This window comes from Carcharodon carcharias, chromosome 6 (genome assembly GCF_017639515.1).
Source record: "Carcharodon carcharias isolate sCarCar2 chromosome 6, sCarCar2.pri, whole genome shotgun sequence".
NCBI lineage: Eukaryota > Metazoa > Chordata > Chondrichthyes > Lamniformes > Lamnidae > Carcharodon > Carcharodon carcharias.
Genome location: NC_054472.1, coordinates 144438141 through 144453923, shown reverse-complemented (window position 1 = coordinate 144453923; position 15783 = coordinate 144438141). Strand labels below are relative to the sequence as shown.

General features: G+C 40.8%; 1 protein-coding gene across 6 annotated transcripts in view; it reads left to right on the top strand.

The window, feature by feature from the left end:
* LOC121278767 (microtubule-associated protein 4-like) overlaps nt 1–15783 on the top strand; it is a 376105-nt gene that overhangs the window by 264734 nt on the left and 95588 nt on the right. For 5 of the 6 annotated variants that reach the window (XM_041189187.1, XM_041189191.1, XM_041189192.1 and 2 more), the window contains one exon: nt 5710–8304. In XM_041189187.1, coding sequence (XP_041045121.1) covers nt 5710–8304 — 2595 coding nt within the window. The remainder of the gene's footprint in view (nt 1–5709; nt 8305–15783) is intronic. The other variant, XM_041189189.1, reaches the window with a different exon arrangement.

Genomic DNA, 15783 nt, shown 5'->3' with positions numbered 1-15783 from the left:
GTTGGATGAGGTAAGGTTCAGATGTTTAATTTCTGCCCATGGTCTAGGAAAATTATCTTGGAAACTATGTATAAGACAAAAATAAAAATCGGAGGGAGTGGGCTTATAGGTTTTCAATCAGTTAGGCTCTTAACTCCCTGTTCCATCTTCCTTGAATGACTTGCAAGTTTGGTGCATCCGGTGTGGCACTGATCCTTAGAAACCAGAAGACTTCCAAGGTGTTCCCCTGAATGGCCCTGTAGACAAACGTGCTACATAGAAGTTACAACTTGGAAGTGCATTCAGTCCAACCTCTTGTTTTTACCTTCAAATTTATCTGCCCTATTCCCATATCCCTTTATCCATGTTTTCCTCATTTACATATCCAATCTAATCTTACATGAGTACACAGTTTCTGCCTCAACCACTAACCTTGGAACCCCACACTCTCACAATGCTCTGTGTGAAGAAGCTTTTCTTGATCTCTTCCTAAGCTTTAACCTTGTATCTGTGACCTGTTCTTCTAGATCCTTCAAATAGTGGAAAGAGTTTGCTGCTATCTACTGCATCCCAATTATTCCTAACTTTTTAAACACTTTACTATGTTGCCCCATAATCAGCAAAAATGACCAGAAAATCTGGTTTTAGTGATGTTCGTTGAGGAATAAATATTGGCCAGGATACGGGGGAGCTCCTGGATTTGTGTTCTAAAGTGGGACTTGAAACTACATCTTCTGGCTCAGAAGTCTCTGTGCTGCCATGGGCTATGGGTAACAACGTCATGGCCCAAACTCCATTTCAGAGACTTGAGCACATAACTTATGCTGTCAATTCGATGCAGTACTAAAGAAGTGCTGCACAGTTGGTACTACCGTCTTGGATGAACTACTAAACTGAGGCTCCGTCTTCCCTATTGGGTGGACATATAAGATCCCACAGCACTATTTCAAAGAACAGCGAGCAACATAGGAATCAGATTGGCTAGTGAACCACTTGAGGCTGCTTCGCCATTCAATTGGATCACACCAGCAAAAACTTGCATTTCTAAAGTGCCTTTAGGGGAGCACGTTTAATGCAGTGAAACACCCCAAATTATTTCACAAGTGTTAATAATCAAAATTTGGTATCGAGCCGCAGAAGGAAATATCAGGACAGATGCACAAAATCTTGTTCAGAGGAATAGGTTTTAAGGATCCTCTTGAAGTAGTGGAGAGGCGTTGTGGTTTAGGAAGAGAATTTCAGAGACTAGAAAATATCTAGCCAGCTGAAGGCATGGCCTCCAATAGTAGAGCAATTAAAATTGAGATTGCACAATGATCTCAAAGGCTTCTAGGCCTGGAGAGGAGTACAGTGATAAGGATGGGTGGAGTCATAGAGAAATTTGAAAATAAGGATGCGAATCATGATTTGTACCTCAATTCCATTTACCCACATTTGCTCAAATGATATCTTTGACTAATTTTAAAAAAAAATCAATGAGTCTGTTTTGTCTCCCACATGGTTTAGATCTAATTTTAAAATCATAAAGCTCCAGTCTTGATTTTCCCCACCAAAGGAAATAGTTTTCTTGTATCTATCCTATTGAATCTTTTAACATTTTAAACACCTCAATCAGATCAACAACAACTTTCATTTACATAGCACCTTTAATATAGTAAAATGTCCCATCTTCGATACTCAAAGGATACAGGCCAAGTCATGCAACTTGTCCTCCTAATTTAATCCTCTAAACTCTAAAAAAAAAAAAAAAATCTGGTGAATCTGTGCTGTGCCCACTCTAAGGCCAATTTATCCAACCTGAGGTATGGTGACCAAAACTGAACATGATATTCGGCCTGACCAAGGCTCTGTACACTAAAGCATAACTTCTTCCCTTCATAATGCACTCCCTTGAGATAAAAACCAAAATTCCATTTGCCTTTTTAATTGCTTTTATACCTGTCTACTAATTTTAAATTATTAGTAAACTGAGACTCTCAAACCCCTTTGCTTAATAGTTCCTAGCTTCTCATAATTTAGAAAATATTCCAGTGCATCATTCTTGGTTTCCAGTGAATAACCTCACATTTGTCCACATTGAACCTGTTTAGCGATAGTCTTGTCCACTCATTTAATCTGCAATACTTATTGTCCTTTCTAATTTAGTGCCATCCTGGATATACAACTTTCTATTACTCTCTTCAATTCATTAATAAATATGATAAAAATTTTATCCCTGAGTAGCACCACTTGTCACATCCTGCTGATCTGAGTACGGACCCTTTATCCCCACTACCTCCACCCAATTTCCAACCCAAATTAAAAGGCTGCCTCCACTTCTATGCACTTTCACTTGTCAATAACATTTTGTGTGGAACCTTACTGAATGCCTTCTGGAATTCCACCTGGATAAGAATCATAGACACTCTTTTCTCTCCCTTATTAGTGACTTCTTTAAAACAACAATTAGATTAGTCAAGCATGGCTGGCTGTCTCTGAACAGTTTATTTTTCCTCAAGTGCTCAGTCACTTTATCTTAAATGACAGATTCATTCCCTTGGTATGTATACCACAGTTATCCCTCAACCAATATTTAAAATAGATGTTCTGATCATTAATTTAATTCCTGTTTGTGGGATCTTGCTGTATGCAAACTGGCTGCTGCATTTCCTTACTTTAAACAAGTGGCTACATTTCAAAAGTACTTAATTAACTGTAAAATGTTTTGGGATGTTCTGAGGTTGTGAAAGACACCATACAAATGCCAGTTCTTTTTGAAATGTGTGTTAGTTACTTCTATTTACTTTTTTGGAATTTCATCCATAATCAGAGACTCTGAACTTTTCTCTATCACAGATGTTAAACTAACCAGTCAATAAATATCAGGATTGACAAGGTTGTCTTTTTCCAAAATGGGAACAACACCCTCACACAATAGAACTTGATATATAATTTCTATGGCTTCGATTTTTTTTTCTTCATCTCCCTCACGATCATATGAGGTTATGATGCTTTATGTTCTTTTAGCCTTACTAACTTATTTAAAAAAATATTTTTATCCTTTATATTACTCATCTCACAACCAAGCTCAGAGTCCACTTCCTCCTCCAGTGTAGTGTCTGGTACAAATGGGGAGACTCTTCTGTCCTGAGTATGATGATATTGTTGGTGCAGCTGTAAGACTTGCCCTCAGTGACCAAGCTAGAAGGGTAAAATCAAAGGGTGTTCCCACTCACTCTCACTGTCCAAGGACTGTTGCTATGTAATTGTATGTTTTTTTTGCCTTTGGGAGAATACTGGATCAGGTACTGCTCCGAAGACACCCACTACACCTACCACACCTGCCCTCCCCCCCACCCACCCAATAGAGCTGGATAGGATGATAAAAACTATGGGCTGACATGGAGGATGGCCATTTGGCCAATGTCCCTGTATAATATTGTAGTCAGAGTCTGTACTTCCAGGAAAAGAAGGCAGAGATGCTGACAAAGAAACTTTTTTACTAAGAACTTTAGGCCTTCAGGACTAATTGTACTGCATTTGAGAAATTGATTTTTGTTTGGCTATCATACCAGGGTGAAAATCTCAACTGCATCAGTGGAGCCTGGATCTTCCAGTTGACAGTGATGCTGGTGCAATCACTGCTGACTGCGAAAATAATTACAGCCCTACCCTTTTCTGTCCTTGCAGCCAGGTCTTCCTATTCTGGCTGCAGTAGCGATCCCTTGTTGCAGCTCCACGGAGAACATGACAAAGAGGATCACCAGCGAGGCCCCCCCCTTTTTTACAACATCAGCTGCCTTTTCCAGGCAAATTTTCAAAGGTCTTAAGGACTTTAGTGGTGCAAGTTAGGGTAGGGAAGGAGGAGGTGGATTGGAATAGGTAATCAGCTAGGAGGGATGGGTGTGAGGGCGGTTGGGGGTGCTGGGGTGTTGTTGGTTGGGGGTTTAGTGAGGCTGGGTCCATTATTAATCACTTACCTACACAAGAAATTAACAGCAGGACAACATTATGTTAAGAATTGTGCCACAGACCCAAGTCTCTGACACTGAGGGCAGAAACATTTTCGAAAGGGCCTGGGCAGTACAAACCTGCCCGTTGAAAGCTTTAATGTCCTGGGTAATTGCCATGCATGTGTGCAGGTGAGGACATTCAAAAGCCGCTGTTAGCATTGGAAGATCTAGGCCAATATGTTGGCCAGAATTTTCCAGTCAGCGATTTGGGGGCGGGGCCCGTTCGCTGACGGGAAAGTGATGCAGGATGACGACGGGAGGAACCCCCCGGCGTCATCCTGGTCCATTTAAATTTTTAGGAAGGTGGGCGGACAGCGAAATCAGCGGTTCGCCTGCCGACCTGTCAATGGCCAATTGAGACCATTGACAGGATCATTAAGCTCATTGAAAGATCTGCCCGTCCAACCTTAAGGTGGTGGGCAGGCCAAGAGTCCCAGTGGGATTCTGAAAAAAGATAAAACCTCATCCAGTGGCAGAGTTCGGCTGCCCGCCCGCCACCGAGCCGGGAGGCCCACCCGCCCATCAAGGTCAAAATTCTGGCTGTTCTAAATGCTGACAAAGGACTGAATTTTATTCCACAGGCTGGAAAACAGGCGCATCGTCCCGTAAAATAGGGTGGATGCTATTGACAGTGTGCCTGCCATCGGCCCACATGTGTCCGCCTCAATTTTACAGGCAGTGGGGGTGACATCAGGTGGGCTGCTTGCCCATGTCCAATTGAGGCCTTTAAGTGAGCAATTAATGCCCAGTTAAGGGCCTCACTGCGCTGCTGTTCCAATTTAATGGGGGGCGGGTGAGGCTTGCACTCGTGTAGCCTGGTATGTTTAACCCTTAGGCTGCTGGTCAGTGAAAGGAGGAGGGTGCCTCCTTCATGGGCTCACCCCTGAAATTTATGCTGGGGTGCGTGGAGCCTGCCCTCAGTTTATAATCTAGTCTAAATTTTCTGCTTGGTTCAGCTAGGGCGATTTCTATGATATTAAGCAGCATGGGCGTGTTGGTGTTCAATTATATTTGGAATTACTACTGCCTTAACACACAAAGTATAAGCATATTCTATACGGAGAAGGGAGAAATGTTCCCTCTAAGCTGCGCAGCATCCTGAAAGCTCCTCCAGAGGTCATGCATAATTTGACTCCTTTAAGTTGCCGCACACGCGCAGCCATGCAAAAATGTTTAAAGGGAATTATGCAATTCAGTCCTGAATAAGGTGGATACAATTTTTTTTAATGCGTTCCTCTAATGCAAAATTACTTATCTGTGTTTTCCCCCTCCCCTCTTGAAGGCGTATAAGACTGTTTTGGGTTGGTAGGTTCCATGGGTATTGGTTGCTGTTTGGTAGCCCTCAAGTGACCAAACTTATAAGTGTGGGAGACTATTGCCACCGAACACGCCCCTATCTTCAACCGGTGTTCAGTGATTAGGAGTGTTTGGTTTATCACTTCCTCAGCTCAGGTGTTGAAGCCAATAATTGTAACATATGGCACTCAAATTGAAACTAGTGACAGCTACAGACTAAGGATTGAACCTAGACCTTACTACTCTGTGTGGTTTAATGTTACAGAAGTCACTGCTTCTATCTATTACATTAGATTATGTTCAAATTTTTTTAGATTATGCAAGTGTTGCCCACCACATGCAGATGATAAGAGATTAAAAATTAAAATGCTGAATACATTTGGGTTTTGAGAGTTGATAACTTTGATGTTTTATTTAGCTGCTATTTTTCCCTTGTATGTAGAAGAATTTGGTGTGCCATTCATCAGCCTGAATCGAGTTGAAAAATCTTTCCACCCTGTAGACCGTTGTGACCCAGCTTTGAGTAGTGCTGGCTTAATGGATGATTACTTGCTAGTTTCAGACATGACGAAGACCACCGTTGCAGTTGATGCTCTACTGCAAACACCAACAAAATTCTCACCAAGCACCCGACAACTGGAGAACTTGGACTGTGATGCAAGACTTCCTGCATCTACTGAACCAGTCCCGCCAGCCTGCGGGAGCTTTGACTTATCAGTGCGTGGCATGGAATTTACTAACAACACTACAAGCGCTACAAGTGTTGCTGTCCCACTTACAGAAACTCCACCTTTGCAACAGACCCCTGGGAAAGGTAAGCTTGCAGAGGAGGTTATGGAATTAGCACAGACAATAGAATCGCCAGTAGTAAGAGTGGCTGTGGAGAAGAAGAAGAAAAAGAAAAAACGCTCACATCCCAAAGGAGCCCAACTTCCTGCAGTGGACCTACAGGCTAAAGCTAAAGAGGCTCAAGTAATTGTTCCTGACCAGCGACTAGAAGGGCTATCTGAAGGAGGGACACGGGAACGCAAGGAAAATATCTTGAGCACTGAGGGGGCATGTAAGGAGGCATTGGGGGTGCAACTAAAAGCACAGCAGGTGGATAGTGCACCAAGTCAAAGCAGTATTTGGGCATCTGGATGTTCAGAGAATCAAATAGCACATCCTCCACTGGACAAAAGTAAAGCTCATTCAGAGAGCCAAGGAGGGAGCCAGAGAAGAGAGGCAGCTCATGCAGACAGCCAGTCACAGATGGAGATGACCTTAGAAGTGGAACGGAGCGATAATCCTCTGGATTGTTGGTGCAAAGAAATTATCTCTTCTGAGTCCCTCCAAACATCTAAGTTGGAAGGGATAGAAGAGCCACCCGTAGAACAATGGGGTGGCAAAATTACTCCACCTAAGCCACAGAAACAATGTGAAGTAAACAAGGTAGCACCACTGACTCCCATGGAATTTGGTAAAGAATATAATCCCCCTGAGTCAGAGGTAATACCTGCAATGAAGGAGATGGAAGGGCCTTATCTAGAACACTTAGGTAGAGAACCTGCTTCCCCTAGGTCAAAGCAAATGTCTGAGGTGAATGAAATAGTAGGACATGGGGGTGGAGAAATTTCTGCCCTTAGGTCACAGACGCCTTTTGAGGCGAAAGAGGAAGCACAGATACCACTGAAACATGGAGGTGGAGAAAATATTTCCCCTGAGTTGCAGCAAACATTTGAGGTAAAAGAAATGGCAGAAACCCTTATAGAAACTTCTTCCCTTGAATCAAAGAAAGTCCTTGAGGCGAAGGAAATAGAAAAGCCTTCTCCAGAACATGTGGCCAGACAAACTACTCATTATCAGTCAGGACAAATGTCTGAACTGAAGGAGATGGGAGAGGCCCCTCTTAAACTTATGGATAGCAAAGGTACTCCCCCTGAATCAAACCAAATACCTGAGGTGAAGGAGATGTCACAGATCCCTCTGGATCATTTGAGTGGAGAAACAGATTCCCTTGGGTCAACACAAATTTCTGAGGTGAAAGAGATGACAGAGACCCCTCTGGAGCATGCCAGTACAGAAACTGCTCCTCCTGATTTAGATACTTCTGAAGTGAAAGGGATAGTTGATACCCCTCTGGAGCATTGTAACAAAATTGCCTCTATTGACGAACAGGTGTTCGAGGTAAAAGTTCCGGTTGAGAGTCCACTCTGTTGGAACAGAGAAACTGCTCCCCCTGAGTCACAGCAACCGTCTGTGCTGAAGGAGATGGTGGAGAGTCCCCTGGAATGTTGGAACACAGAAATTTCTCCTACTGAGTCACAACAAACATCCGAAGTGAATGAGATAGTGGAGAGTGCTCTGGAATGTTGGAACATGGAAAAGGCTCCCCCTGAGTCGCAGCAAATGTCTGAGCTGAATGTGATGGTGGAAAGTCCTCTGGAATGTCGGAACAGGGAAACGGCTCCCCCTGAGTCGCAGCAAATGTCTGAGCTGAATATGATGGTGGAAAATCCTCTGGAATGTCGGAACAGGGAAACGGCTCCCCCTGAGTCGCAGCAAGCATCTGAGGTGAAGGAGATGGTGGAGAGCCCTCTGGAATGTCGGAACTGGGAAACGGCTTCCCCTGATTTGCATCAAACGTCTGAACTGAATGAGATGGTGGAGAGTCCTCTGGGATGTCATGATGGACTCATTTTTCCAGAGTGCACTGACCAAGTCACTCTGCCTTCTCTGAAACAGGAAATACCAAAACTGATGGATGATGGTGAGGGAATAGGCTCAAAGGCATCCCTGAAAAAAGATGCGGGAACAAAATTCCTCCAAAAACGAGGATTTACTAAAGGTGCTTCACAAAGAGAGGCTGGAGCAAAAGCGTCTCCCGAACAGCACCCTAAAGACAGGGCCTTAAAGACCTCAGTGCAGCCAAAGGTTATGAAGGTCCCAAACCAACGACAGAGAGATGTTAAACCTCTTGAACCAGAGAAGATTGGCGATGTAAATGTACAGTCTGATCAGCAAGGGCATCTGGATGAGAGTCCTCGTCAAGATGAAGGTGTGTTCCATCAATGATAAGAGTGCTACCCCCCCACCCCCAAAACCCCCACCCCCATCCCCTCACATGCTTCAATTTATATAATCCTGACTCAGGATTTTGAACTGACTGGATTGGCACAGCATGATATCTGCCTTTTGGCTCACTAAAGCAGCCACCATTTTGCATGCACAATTTCTCTTGAATTTAGAACTAATATGTTGCTTACTAACCGCAAGATTCTGTTGGCTGAAACTAGCAACTTGTGTTTTCTGAATATCTTTATAACCTACTGCATGGCAGTTGGTTGGTTGAAAATGATTTTGGAAACAGTTGGTGAGGTGGTGGTGGTAAGTTCATATTTACTTTGGAAAGAGGGGAGAAGAGGAACAGAAGAATAAGAAAGGTAAGTGCTAATGTTAAGCTGGATCTTATATGCTTGAATATTGAAAGCTAGAATTGTGTCAGTTTTCCAAAATGGAAAGTCATCCAGGACACCAGTATTTGGGAATACAATGTAACCTTGGTTGTCTACCATAATGTAGGCATCCTTGATGGATGGTTAGAAATCCCTGACAAGCAAATACATGCAAATTTGCATGTATTATTTGGTAATGCCTTAAGTATGTGAATGATCGGAAGATAAATTATAACTAAATGAAGAAATATTAGCAGACAATGCAGAAGTGTTGTCTGACACAAAGATTATTCTGTAAAACTTCTAACAGTTAATCAGATAATGGAAGTAATTACTGCTTGGGGTCTTCCCTAACGCTTGTTTGATGTTCATCACACAAAGGCATTTCCCAAAGCAAAGTCGTACATAAACCAAAATTTGTTCAGAGTTTACGTTAGCAAGTCATGGTTCAAACAATTACTCCCTAATCGTGGTGTGACTCACTCACTGAAGAGCAAGTAACAAGGATCATCATTTTAAAATTGTCACATGGAGACCAGGGATTAAGACAAGTTGTAGGTTCTTGGAATGTTTGAGGCAGAGACAGTTGCCTTTTTTTAAGATAAAGTTGGATAAATGTTTGAATCAGCGGGAGATATAGGACTATGGGGAAGGAGCAGGGAAGTGGGATTAATTTTGAATTGCTCTTTTTACTAATACTTTCGTAGAATAGGAAAAGCTTAAGATGTGATGTCTAGTTTGGCTATCCACTGAATTGTCCCCTGAGATGCCAAGTGGATTGCTCATGCAAACAATTGACAGAGGCATGAGAGTCTGATGGCGTCCTGTGCATTCAGCCTCTGATTCAGTGTTGACCCCTGGTGAATGAATACCTGAGGTGTTTACATTCATCCACCACTTTCGGTAAGTGAAAAATAACCAGTCCAGGTTAAAGCAACTTAAAGACAGATGTATTAAAGTTTGAATATTACAAAGAACTTTGGGACACAGCAAGTTTTTGCAAAAACCCAATACTTTAAAACAATAAAAGTAGATTCGATTCAAAAGGTAATTTGTCTGCAAAGAGTTAATGCCTTTTTTAAAGCAGTTTTTTTTTGGGTCTGGTAAGTAGCAGTATTTTTGGATGAATCAGTCATGTTGTCACTTAGTTGCCCTTTAAGATAAACTGTTGTATCTGGGTGATGCAAATTCCATTTCATCATGGCATTCTAATCACCTGCCAGAACTAAAGCTGAGAAACCAGTGATTATGCCATGAGGCATCTTTCATGTTATAACCCTTTTTTAACATAGGCTGAGTTTAATAGATCTCACATGGCTGAGGTGTTTGTGGCTGGATATTTGCCATTCCTAAATAATTCCTTTAATGGCACTGCACGTGAAGAGATTAGAATTGTATACTTGATGCTGGAGGATGACCTTAATGGGCTCAATGGCATTTTCTTAGCCTTAAGTTTTTCTTATGCACATAGTTTAAAATTCATTACAAAAGGACTGAAGCTTACTCATTAAATGGTTATGAAGGATTAAATCAGATTTAACTACTAAAAGCCTTTGAGTGCTATGGTTTAGGATAAAAAATGTGCAATACAAGAAGAGGACACCCCTTTATTATTTAATAAATTAAATTATTTAATAATTTATTATTTTTCTAATTTTTTGGTACCTCTTTAACTTGTTTGACTTAGACACTGGGCTTGAATTGAAAGAAGTGGGCTTCATGGAATGATGTGTATCAGTGGGTTTAAACTTTTGGGACTCCATGCAAACATCATCGCTCCTGGAAATGCCCCTTTTTTTGTAGAATCTCACGGTACAGATCTAATGGTGCAGATTGACTGTGAGATATCTGTCCTAGCTTTTTAAATAAGTTATCTAATTAGTCCAGAGAGCAGTGGAGACAAGGTCATTGAATATTTTTAAGGCTGAGTTGGATGGATTCTTGAATAACAAGGGTATTGTGGGTAGACAAGAAAGTAGAGTTGATGCCACCATCTGATCAGCCATGGCCTTATGAAATGGCAGAGCAGGCTTGAGGGGCCGAATCGCCTACTGCTGCTCCTAATTAGTATGTTTGTATGCCCCAGTCCCTTCTCCCCATAGTCATGCAAATTCTTCCTTTTCAAGCATATATCTATTTCCACTTTGAGTTTTGAACTAAATTGCTTCACCCTTTCAGTCAGTTCATTCCTGATCATAATTTGCTGTGATTAAAAAAAATTCTTCTCACCCCTGTGTTCTGGCTACATATTTCCACACTGTAGCAGGGGTTCCTTCTTAGAAATATATACTTTTCCAGGATCTAATATCCAAAAATCACCATGAACTTCCTAAAGTGAAGTAGTAGTGCCACTAAGTTATTGAATACATAAAAGTTGTGAGAGTACAGAATACATAATTATCGGGACATGGCACTTGATGTGTAGACATTCGGCTCTCAGACAGGTAGAAACCTGATGTCCTTATTTGAAAACCTATTATGGTATAGGGAGGAGATTCCCTCACCAACACCTCTGCCTTCTTAGTGAGTTTGATCACCAGTTTATTTTATCTATTTTTCTGTGAAGCCCAGTGAGAGCAGATGTTTTTCTCCTCCTGTTATCATTCACTACGGTTCGTGCCATCCGCAATGTTCTGAATATCAAGTGGTTCTGTTTACTGTTTGCATAACAAATGAGCAAATGAGTCATTGTGTATGCAAGTCAGCTTACGGGTCTTCTTCAGCTTTCTGTTGTGTATATATAACTTTGGAATTTTCTGGAAAGGATTGTATACTAATAGACTGTACATTGTGTTGTGAAAATACTTGAAAATATTTTTATTTAAGTATCACTACATTCAAAGCTGTATTCTGAAATACAGGGCAGCAGTAATAGTGAGTTGTTAAAACTAACTTATTTTCAGAGTGGATGTGGTCAAAAATAATTATGCTTTCAGTTGCTTTCCTTGTGTTATATTGTATATTTTGGTCATATTAATCCCCAAACTGTTTTGTCTGCACTTGTGCTGAAATGTTGGGAAAAATTACCTGGTAATTAGACTGAACCGCGTACTGTTGCTTAGCTGTTAAGCAAGAACAAGGCTTGCATTTAGATAGTTAGCACCTTCAGGACATCCTAAAGCACTGTTTTTCTTTATTCCTTCATGGGATGTGGGTATTGTTGATGAGGCAAGCATTTGTTGCTCATCCCTAACTGCTCTTGAACTGAATGGCTTGTTAGAGTCAACCACATTGCTGTGGACCTGGAGTCACATGTAGGCCAGACTGGGTAAGAATGGCAGATTTCCTTCCCTAAAGGATATTAGAGAACCAGGTAGGTTTTTACGACACTGAAGAGAGTTTCATATGGTCACCATGACTAAGACTAACTTTCAATTCCAAATTTATTAATTGAATTTAAATTCCACAAATTGTCATGATGGGATTTGAACCCATGTACCCAGGGCATTAGCCTGGTCTTCTAGTCCAGTGATATTACCATTACGCTATTTTACAACCTATGCAGCATTATTTGTTGTAAGGTTGGTAAAGTTGGTATCAGGCCTCTGTCCTGATTTTCTCATTAACTGAATGTATTTAAAACCCAAGGCAGGAAATAGAATTTCATTGTATGAGACGATATGGCGTAGACATCTAGAATTTCAAAACTCTTCTTTTACCTTTTTCTTTATAATAATCTTCTGAACCACTCAATCAGATTCTAGCCGCCAAACATTCTGAACTCAAATCAGATTCCAATAGTGTAATCCACTTTTGAAACCTGTTATTCTACATAGTATAGAGACCATCAGAACCTCTACATCAGATTTCAATTTGTAACAGTGTTCCAGGTGTTAGTTGTATGTTGTATATGTAATGCAGTATGTGGGACATGGGTTGTACTATAAATTCACTGTAAATACCTGTTTCTCGAGGCACTGTGATGGGTGTTTTCAATGTTAAAGATGACATACAATAGCTGCTATTTAATAGTGATAGTGTAACTGATTATGAAATCTGACTACTGGGTTCCCACAATTCTATTGGTACTTTCTCAATTTTTTCAAATGAGATTTTAGTTACTAAGAATGTCAACGACATCAGAATCTAAACAAAATAACAAATCCAAAAATTAATTTTTCTCAACAATATTCAATGTCAGTTTAATTGTCTTTTATGCCTTTGAATTACAATTTTCACTTGAAGGCCTCTCACAAAAGCTCATGGACTTGATATTTTGCCCAGAGCTGTGACTTCAAGAGCTGAATTTGTGTTGTACAGTCCGAGGTACATTTGAATGTTGCGAGTCTCTGCTCGAGTTCTCTAGCAATAGTTAATTTATTGATGATTTTACTATGGTTATATTTATAGGCACAGCATTCCTTATTTGAATTAATCATACCTGTATCAATCGTCAATAAATTAACGCTTCACTGGATTGCAGAAATCCCTAAATGATGGCATCACACAATGCTCAAATGGAGGAATGACAACTGCTATGTCTGCGATGCTACAAGACTCCATTACACATCTTACTTCCACTGGAAATAATTTAATTAAAGCAATTTCATTCAACCACTAAACCTGGCCATTGAGGAGGAGGAATGGGTTATGTAGCTAAGGAGGTATGACAGTGTAATGGTTATGTTATTAAAATAGTAATCCACAGATCTGGAGTACATTTGAGAGAACGTAAGTTCAAATCCCATCGCAGAAATTTGAGAGCGGAATCATAGAATTGTGCAGCACAGATAGAGACCATTTGGACAATGTGCCTCAGCTTTTTGAAAGAGTTATCCAGTTTAGCCCCATACACGAGCTTTTTCCCTGGAACTCTGCAAACTAATTTGCTTCAGGTACATGTCTAACTGCCCTTTGAAATTTTCTGTGGAATTTGCTTCCACTTCTCTTTTACATAGTGTATTCCAGATTTTAACATCCCTCTGGTCTGGAAAGATTTTTCTCCCTTTCCCTTCTAGTTATTTTGCCATTTATTTTAAATCTATGATTTCTGGTTATCAACCGACCTTGCCTCTGTAATTAAACTCTCTACTCTCTGATATCATCCTGGTAAACCACCTTTGTACCATATTCAAGTCCTTGACATCCTTTTTAAGGTGTGGTGCCAGAATTGAACACAATAGTCCAGCTGAGACCTAACCAATGATTTGTGAAGGCATAGCATTTCTTCCTTGATTTTGTGCTCATATCCCTAATTAGGAAGTCAGGTATCCCATAAGCTGCCTTTACCTGCCGTACCACTTTTAAAAGGATTGTAAATATGCATCCCCAGGTATCTCTGTTCTTGCAACCCTCCTCTCAAAATAGTACATTTAGTTTTTTTGTTTCTCCATATTGTTTCATCCAAAGTGCATCGCCTCACAATTATCCACATTAAATTGCATCTGCCATATGTCTGCTCATTTCCCCAGTCTATCTATATCCTCCTAAAGTCTGCTACTATTCTGATCATTATTTATTACATTGCCAAGTTTCATAACTTCAAACATAAAATAAAAACAGAAAATGCTGGAAATGCTCAGCAGGTCTGAAAACATCTGTGGAGAGAGAAACAGTTAATGTTTCCGGTCTGCGACTTCTCATAAGAACTGGGAAAAGTAAAAAAAAATGTAATAGGTTTTGAGCAGTGAAAGAGGGGGAGGGTGAGAAGAAGAACAAAAGGGAAGGTCTGATAAATTGGAGGGCAGGAGAGATTAGACCACAGAAGGTTTTGTGGCGCAAGGGAGCGGTTATGGGACAAATAAAGAAACAAATATATGTTGTCTAGATGTATTGTAAATGGCTGGACCCTGAATAACTACCATCCAAATGCAAAGTAAAGGAAACAAACGAGAAAGGAGATAAAGAAAAACAAACTAGCAAAGAAACACAAGACAAAATGGGTGCAGAGGATATGATCTAAAATTGGTGAACTCAATTTTGAGTCCATAAGGTTGTAAAGAGCCTAGTCAAAAGATGAGGTGCTGATCCTCGAGCTTAAGTTGAGCTTCATTGAAACATTGTTGCAGACGAAGGACAGAAAGATAAGAGTGGGGGCAAAGTGGAGAATTCAAATGATAGATGACTGGAAGATCGGGGTGACTGAAAGTCATAGAGTAATTGTGTAATTGTGGCACAGAAGAAAGCTGTTAGGCTTATTGAGTGTGGATCTTTTGGCGAAGGAACTGAGAGAATGGGATGCAGTCATTACAGGAAGCGGGGTGTGAGGAGCTGTAGTCAAGGTAGCTGTGGGAGTCGGTAGGCTTGTAATGGATATTGCTGGACAGTCTATCACCAGAGATTGAGACAGCGAGGTCAAGGAAGGGAAGGGAAGTGTCAGAGATGGACCACGTGAAAATGATGGAGGGGTGAAGATTGGAAGCAGAATGGCCTTTTGAGTCCAGGATGGCTCCCTGTGGAACAATCCAGGTCTGTAGTAGATAAGAACAGGAGCGATTACTCAGGGTCACCTCAATGTTTTGGTCTCCTCAATGTAGAGGAAACCTTCCCTTTTGTTCTTCTCCCCATCCTCACCCTTTTCACTTGCATAGAACCAAAATTACATTTCTAACTTTTCCCAATGATGTTGAAAGGTCACAAACCTGAAATGTTAACTGTTTCTCTGCAGCCTACTGAGTATTTCCAGCACTTTTTCGGAATTCTAGCATTTTGTCTTTGTAAATTCAAAATTGTACACCCTATTCCGGGTCATTTCTATACATCAATAAAAACAATGATTCTGATATTGACTCACTGCATGCTTCCATCCAGTCAGATAAACACCCATTGATACTATTCTCTGTCTCCTATCCTTTAGCTAATTACATATGCAGGTCTTCCCTTTAATCTCATGCATTTCTATTTTCAGGATAACTTCAATAGTATTTATCAAAAGTTTCTTGAAGCTCCATATTTACATCTACTGCACTACCTTCATCAAAGCTGCTTCTTATTTCATCAAACTTAGGTTGGATCAGTTGCCTTTAACAAATCTGTACTGGCTGTCCCTTATTAACCCTTAATTTTCCAAATGAGATTTTATTTTGATCTTGACAATAGTCTTGAGCAGTTTTCCCATGACAGAAGTTAGACTGACCAGCCTA